This window comes from Nicotiana attenuata, unplaced genomic scaffold (assembly GCF_001879085.1).
Source record: "Nicotiana attenuata strain UT unplaced genomic scaffold, NIATTr2, whole genome shotgun sequence".
NCBI lineage: Eukaryota > Viridiplantae > Streptophyta > Magnoliopsida > Solanales > Solanaceae > Nicotiana > Nicotiana attenuata.
This window is the reverse complement of record NW_017670290.1, coordinates 198,248-206,006: the sequence shown is the minus strand read 5'-3', so window position 1 is coordinate 206,006 and position 7,759 is coordinate 198,248. Positions and strand designations below refer to the sequence as shown.

The 7,759-nt window shown below is 36.5% G+C and overlaps 1 protein-coding gene across 1 annotated transcript; it reads left to right on the top strand.

Moving 5' to 3' along the window:
* Positions 1 to 2,638: 2,638 nt before the first annotated feature.
* LOC109237322 (protein BOLA4, chloroplastic/mitochondrial) lies at positions 2,639 to 5,753 on the top strand. The gene is made up of 3 exons (XM_019403617.1): positions 2,639 to 2,945; positions 5,034 to 5,101; positions 5,222 to 5,753. The coding sequence occupies exons 1-3, from the start codon at positions 2,691 to 2,693 to the stop codon at positions 5,367 to 5,369; spliced, it is 471 nt and encodes a 156-aa protein (XP_019259162.1). The 5' UTR covers positions 2,639 to 2,690; the 3' UTR covers positions 5,370 to 5,753.
* Positions 5,754 to 7,759: the final 2,006 nt, after the last annotated feature.

The window sequence follows — 7,759 nt, the reverse complement described above, 5'->3', positions numbered from 1 at the left end:
GTTTTCTTTTGCAAGTACAAGAATTTATTTCATGACAAAAATAATCAATTTTTAATTGAGTACTTAAATTATTCATCACTATTTAATTCAATTATCATCAATATATCTTGGTAAATGATAGATTTCTCAAAGAGCAATTGATTTAATAGTGTTACGTTGAAAATGTAGTCGCCGCAATATGCGTTTGTTAGTGTATGTCTTATATTTAAGAAAAAAACCGATAAATAACCGAAAAAACTGAAAACCCGACAAAAACGGAATCGATAAAAAACCGACTTAATTGGTTTGGTTTGGTTCCAATATTTAAAAAATCGACTTACTTGGTTTGATTTTTTTTTAGGGAAAAACCGACCCTAACTGAACCATGAACACCCCTATATGCTTGTGTGATTACACTAGCTTTTTTGTTGTTGTTGTTGTTGTTGTAAGTAAGACTATATTTAACTATGAAATTCTTTTTTCTCTCCCTAATGACTATGTAAATGCTTTAATTTTATATTTACATGTATTAAATTTCATAGATTCATTAGTTAATTAACGTCACAACTCACAAGCATGCAAAAAGCTAGTTAAAAAGGTCAAACAATTACATTCCAAAAAAAATTCTAACACGGGTGTGGTGTTTACATAAATGTTATAATAGTGACAACATTATGAACATAACTACAAAATCCTAACAGTGCAAAAATGATTAGCTTTGCTATATTGTTTAAAAGTTTAAAGGAAATAGCAAGCCCCAGGTGAGAGATACTGTTTGGATCGGTTTTTATCTAATGAGAAATCAAACCAAGTAAGTCGGTTTTTCAAATATTAGAACCAAACTAAACTAATTAAGTCGATTTTTCTCGATTCGGTTTATGTCGGGTTTTGTCGGGTTTTCGGTTTTTTCGGTTATTTTGTCGGTTTTTTCTTAAATATAAGACATACACTACCAAATACATATTCCAGCGACCACATTTTCCACATAACACTATCAAATCAATTGCCCTTCGAGAAATCTATTATTTACTAAAATATATTGATGATAATTGAATCAAATAGTGATGAATAATTTAAGGACTCAATTAAAAATATATTTTCTTAACATGAAAGGGTTTCTTACACTTAACAAAGAAAACTACCAACCAAACTAGAATATAAGCTAGCGTTTCGCTATAGATCCCAAATTTATTTTGAAAAATTTGATTTGGGTGAAGTTTCGTTTGAAGATGAAAATGTTTATGGACATACGTTTTCAAAACATATTTTCCAACTTTATTTTAGAAAAATATGTATATAATTCCCAAGTTTTGGAATTTTGGCCCAAAATCAGCTCAATAGGTGATTTTGGGATTTGAAATTTGGGATTTGGGATTTGGCCAAAATATGAGCAAAATTTATGGCCAAACATGAGTTTTGAAAAAAAATCCCAAATTTATTTTGGGAAAACTCATGGCCAAACGGGGCCTAAAGGTAAAGAACCGTACTAAAAGTGCAAACGATTAACATTCACCATAAAAATTTTGAAACTTTGTATAAAAATATACATATATATAGGTGTAATAATAAATTTGGAATTTTTGAAACTTTGTATAAAAAAAAAAAAATATATATATATATATATATGTGTGTGTGTGTGTGTGTGTGTGTGTGTGTAATAATAAATTTGAAATAGCTACTCCTATAGTCGGTTTGGTTCGGTTTTTTTTTCGGTTTATTTTTTGATTAAAACCAAAACCAAACCTTTTGATCGGTTTTTAAAATTCAAAACCAAAATCAAACCAAACCAAAAATTATCGGTTTTCTTAGTCGGTTTTGTTTGGTTTTCGGTTTGGTTCGATTTTTCGGGTTTTTATGAACATCCCTATTGTAAATGATAACAGTTCAAAGACAAGCAAAAGAATTTTTATTGTTTATCCAATTTTAAATTATGTTTGTTTTTATCTTGATCAAAACTATATTTGTTTTCATATTATATATTTCTGAATTCTGAAAAATGGTATACTAGAGGAAAATGTGTATATCATCAATTGTTTCTTTATTTTGCTTGACAATGTATAACCACAAATAGTACGTCCAAATACAAAGCTTCAACTCTTGTCTTTAAATAATAAACAATGAGGAAAAGAACAAGTAAAGATGCCAAGAGAATTTATAAAACAATTTATTTTTATTTTATATTTATTTATTTTGTCAAAAGCAGACATAGACTGATACAATTTTGAAAAAGATAATTTGTGTGTATAAAGAAACAGTACTTAGTTCTATATATTTTTTAAAAGTTCAAAACTGTTTTTTTAATTGGAGAAATAATAGAGGTGCATAGCATTTGAAACTTTGACAATTGACATAATAGCTCATGATTGTAAAAAAAACATACTTACAACTAGTGATTTTTTCACGATACTTTAATTTTTAATTTTAAAAATTAAATTATTTAATTTAGTATAAACATGATTACGATTAAATATTATGTGACAAAGTGGGATAGAAACTAAAAAATTAGGATTCAAAATTTCAAATCTCAATCTAAACAAAAAGAAAAATTAGATGAATTTTTTGTATGGTTAAACAAGTCAAGGTTAGTCCGAGTTAACTCAACAATATATTTATATTTCTTAAAAACAATAACAATAATAAAGATATCAAAAAAGAGATAAAAGGAATAAGGTGTTAATTCGCTTTGACGCCAAACAGGAAAGAGAGTAGAGATGACGAAGGCGTTGTTTGTAAGGCCAAACGTGGCGGCGCTGTGTATCCGGCGATTGAGCAGCTCCGTTCAGCCACGTGTACCTTCATTGCTCAAATGCGTTTCTATTTCTGCTCGTTCCTACAGGCCGATGAAGCTCGTTCCCCAAATAGGTTCAAAGATTGAGCTTTTCGCTGGTCGTCGGACTTTCTCTACTCGTGCAACTAGCGATACTGGCTCAATTGATTCTCCTCTTATGGAGTCTATGCAGAAAAAGGTTAATTTTATCGACCCTTTTTTAGGAATGAGTTTATTGCCCCTTTTCTGACCATAAAACTGCAATTTTGTTTAATTGGGCTTGTATTATCTGTTTTGTGGTTTCTATATCTTGGGCATTGCTAGTATCTCTTTCTAAAGCTTAAAACTTTATGGATTACTGAGGCTTTGACCCCGAGAAATGTTCTTGGAAGCATATTTCTTTTTGCTACTAACGCCGTTACCTTTTTTTTTTTTGTTAAACTCTAAAGCATCTGAATACCGAGTCCAAACGAGCCTCACTACTTGATAGAGTAGTTATGAAAGATAAGTACAGTGACTGAATAGTGTTGATCCCAAAAAAAAATGTAGAGTGAATAGAATAGTACGTTAACTATCAAGATTCAAAGGAAGAACGAGAATTGGGAGGAGGGATTTAAAGACCAAAAAGAAGAACTTGAGGTCTAAAATTAAGGACGAAAAAAGAGGTGTAAATTCAAGGGGCTTTACGTACGGGGTTCAATTCGTTGGTAGGGACGTAGAGGAGTGAGATTTTCAGTTTGGGTAGAAAACATCCTTGAGTACGTGCCATCTTACAATATAATTTATATAGAAGGAACTGATAATGATGAGTATGTGCCATCATGAAGCTACAAAATATTTATGATATTTATTACAATGGTATTTCATAGAGTTGAAGATGTTAGGATTTGAAAAGAAAAGAAGGATCAAGAAAAACAGTGAATAAAGCAACCTCTGGATGTTCGGTGAAGCATGCGATGAAACCCCTTGCTCTCAGGACTTTGGTCTAGCGATAAGAGCGCAGCTCGTGACGTGCGTCTAACCGTGCTGCAAACATAAGCTTGGTACTTAAGTGGAGAAGGGTAGAGGGGCAGGCCAATTATCCACCGAGTTTCAAACCGTGCGCCATTAGCCTCTGGAATTTTATCGGTTAAGTTGAACTGACCTCCCTAGGATCACAGATGTTGCATATTATATCAAATAGCTACTGACATGGTGCAGTGCAACACCTTGATCCATGTGCAGTGAACTGTAAGAGTTAAGAGAAAAATTGAATTTTATAGGCACCAGAGCTGTGATGAGGTTGAGTGGTTTCCTGGATGCGGGAAGTGGCTGAATGAGAAAGGAAGGCAGATATAGATGCTGAAAACTACTTGAACTATGTAAAGAGAAGAGAAAATATAGAGGGAGTGTACATTTGTTGACGATAGTGTTAGTGGGTGGGGAGAGGATTATTGTGCAAGCAATTATCAAATATTAGGAGAATCTCACATTATTTGTCGCTGTGTTGTATTAAAGTTAATAGAACTATGCTTATAGAAAGACTTCATTGCACCAAATAAGAAAGCAAGGTCTGGATTTTGGATTTACGTGAATCCCTTCTAGAGGATCCTTACATGTTAGTTTACAATATTCTCAATTACTCGGATATAGTTTACTTTTTTCTTCTTTTTCCTCATAGTAAGTATAAGTTATTTTGTTGGCAAACTGGTTCTGGTGCAACGCAGGTGGTTCATATTGATCAAATGCCATTAACGTCGGAGTCATATAAGAACGAACTGTAGAATGCTGCTTCTTTATGGCATATATTAGCACCTACTTTAACTAAAATATAGCAGCAAAAGCTCTAAAGCGCAGCATGTCCACAATTTCAGTTCTGGTAAAGAACTACTCTTCCTTGTCCCATCTTTCGCAATCAGTTTTGCTGTAGCTCATTGTCCACCATTTCCAAGCGTGATCTCTATGTATGTGTGGCCGTGCCTAAGGGCATATTGGTTGGAGTAGATTTTTCTTCAAGAATTCCATTCAAATGTGACATTACAGAAACTTTTGATGATTGACCTTTTTGCATGTTTGTCATTCTTGTCAGAGTTACATAAACAAGGTTGTAGCCTACTATTACATTAATAAAGATAGCACAATTTGCTTGGCTATGCACATTTAGCTGCATAAATTCCATGCTCTTATATTTCCAATAGTTTAGGCTACATTTCTACTGGGGACATCAATGCGCTTACCTTCATGTATTTTGTGCTGGTTTCGCTTCTGCCTAAAATGGTCCATTTGAAATTTAAATATATGTCAACAGATCAAGGAACAGTTGAATGCGGATTCAGTCATCGTTAAAGATGCTTATGGTGATGGTCGGCATGTCAGGTGAGGTTTCTTCACTATTAGATGGTGCATTGGATGGAAAATGAAGCTGGTTTACTAATTCAAGCGGTGAGTGTATCTGTTGCTAACTCTGTAATGTCATTGTTATTCTTCTCTTTGCAGCATTGATGTAGTCTCTTCAGCTTTTGAGGGACAATCTGCTGTGAACAGGCAGAGGATGGTCTACAAAGCCATATGGGAAGAGCTTCAGAACACTGTGCATGCAGTTGACCAGATGACTACGAAAACACCGACCGAAGCTGGGAAGTGATCAAGGCACAACCGAGGAGTATCAAAGCACCACCTCCATCAACTACTCTATTTTCAAGTGACAACTTTTCAATTGATATCAGATATGTTACAATGAACAAAGATAACTTTGAGTGATGTCAACTCTAAAGTAGTGTTTGCTTTACATTGTTAGTATGAGACAGGGCATGAATACCTGCCATCTTTAACAGCAGTTGGCTCATTTTCAAAATCTAGTTCTTCCGTACTAGTGGTTGAAGAACAATAGTCGAATATGCCCCACCCAAAGGAAGACAAGTTAAGGCCTTTGTGCAATGTTTCTGAAATTCTGATGAAAAATAAGAAGCTTGAGAGATTGATTTCATTGCTGGCTGAATATATACAGAAATTTGGAGTTGGAAAATTATCAGCTCTCTGTCGTTGCCAATATATTAGCACGAAATATCTACTCCTTTTTGATTGTTTTTTAGATATCCATTGAATTCCAATGGAAATTGCATTTGAAAAATAGCTGTATTGTTGTAGTGTTGATTAGAAGTGAAAAAGACGAAAATTTCTAATCATTTCTGGTAAGTGATCAGATGGTTTAGGCACAGCTAACATATGCGTAAAACCCAATTTTCTTGATATATTTGTCAAAGTGACGATTGTATGGGTCAAAATCTGATCAAGGGGACCTCACCTGAAAGAGGGCAATCAAGAATCAATTAGGTCGAGGTCATGCTTAAGAAGTAATATTGGCGAGCCGAGCAGCTAAGGTTGAGGTCGAGCATTCGGATCGGCCAAAACGGCTAGTAGGTAAGGGATATGTCCCATATAAGTAGGAAGAGAGAGAGAAAGAAAAGAGATATGTAATATTCTATATGATAAGCTCTCTCTAGAAAAGTTTACTCTCAAGTAACTACAAACATTATCTTTACACAAGATTCGATTTGTTGTTTGTCCCAAGCTTTCTCACATCAAATCCGATAAAGTTCTCTATATTAGTTTAGCTAAAAGGCTTAACACTTTCTTGTCAAACAATTTGGCGCTGTCTGTGAGATTTTTTAGTTAAAATTTTAGTTTCTTCTATATCTAAAAAAAAGAACGCACAAAACTTTGCAAAATCTCGTATTTCCTTGTTTACACAAATCTGACATGGCAGGCAATGGAGAGGAAAAGAGAAAGGCAATAGCCGATCTCACCGCCAATCTCCTCAACACCGTAACGAAGTAGACGAAACATAGGGTGAAGACATAACACCAAACACCTCTCCCAGGCGAAACAGCTCGCCTCCACCTCCCGATAGCGTCATGACCTCGCACGGAAAGGGTGCCTCTACGTCCACGACAGAAGAAACACCACCAGCAGCGAAAAAGTTACTTGAGGCATGGTTGACAAATACGCTTACCGGCTTCCTTGACAAGCCCGCTCGGAGGTCGAATAGGGAAGAAACAAGAGTTGGTGCCGCATCAGCAACTGACGAACAACACGCTCCCCCTGCATCAGGTATTACTCACAATGTTGGTGATGCAGGTAATGCCACCCTCACAGCCATTTTGAGGAAAATGGAGAAAATGGAGAACGAGAACAAAATGCTCCATAGCCAAATGAAGGAGCACCAAGAAAGGGTAGACAAAATACCATGTGCCCCAAAACTTCTGCCAAAAAGAGACGCCGGTCGTTTTGTCGAGCAACCATATAGTGACGAGACTGCACCACACGCCATACCAAAAACCTTCAAAATGCCACCATACTTGAAAATATATGACGGCACGATGGACCCGGAGGATCATGTGACCCACTATGTCACTGCGGTGAAAGGCAACGACCTCGCAAAAGAAAAAGTATCATCCATATTGCTGAAGAAGTTTGGAGAGACCCTAACCGGCGGAGCCCTGACTTGGTACTTACAGCCACCTGCGCGCTCCATAGAAACGTTCGAGGAAATGGCAGACAAGTTCGTCACCGGCCATGCCAGGGCCAAAAAAAGCAGAGGCAAGGGTGAACAACATATTTGCTATTAAGCAATCGCCTGGCGAAGGGCTCAGGGACTTCCTCGCCCGGTTCAACCTTGTAAGAATGACCCTTCCGAATGTATCTGAAGGAATGGCGGTAGCCGCTTTTCAGAATGGGCTAAGCAGAAGTGGGTCGCGGGCGACCAAAAAGTTGCTGAGCCGACTCATGAAATACCGTCCAACCACTTGGGACGAGATACACAACGCCTACTATGCCGAGGTAAGAGCCGACGAGGACGATCTCAACGGACCTACCCAACGTCTGACCTCGGTCCAAATGGAGTCTAGGAAAGAACGAAGAAACGGCAGTAGGAGAGAACTAGCAGGATCCCGACCTAATCGAGAAAGACATCAACCTTATGTCAAAGGAACCCTCATGCCTCCTCCACACCACGATGAAGGTCCTTCCAGGCCG

Coding starts and splice junctions, on each gene's coding strand:
- LOC109237322 (XM_019403617.1), top strand. CDS start 2,691: ATGACGAAGGCGTTGTTTGTAAGGCCAAACGTGGCGGCGCTGTGTATC. Junction 2,946..5,033: donor TGGAGTCTATGCAGAAAAAG/GTTAATTTTATC, acceptor ATATGTCAACAG/ATCAAGGAACAGTTGAATGC. Junction 5,102..5,221: donor GGTGATGGTCGGCATGTCAG/GTGAGGTTTCTT, acceptor TTCTCTTTGCAG/CATTGATGTAGTCTCTTCAG.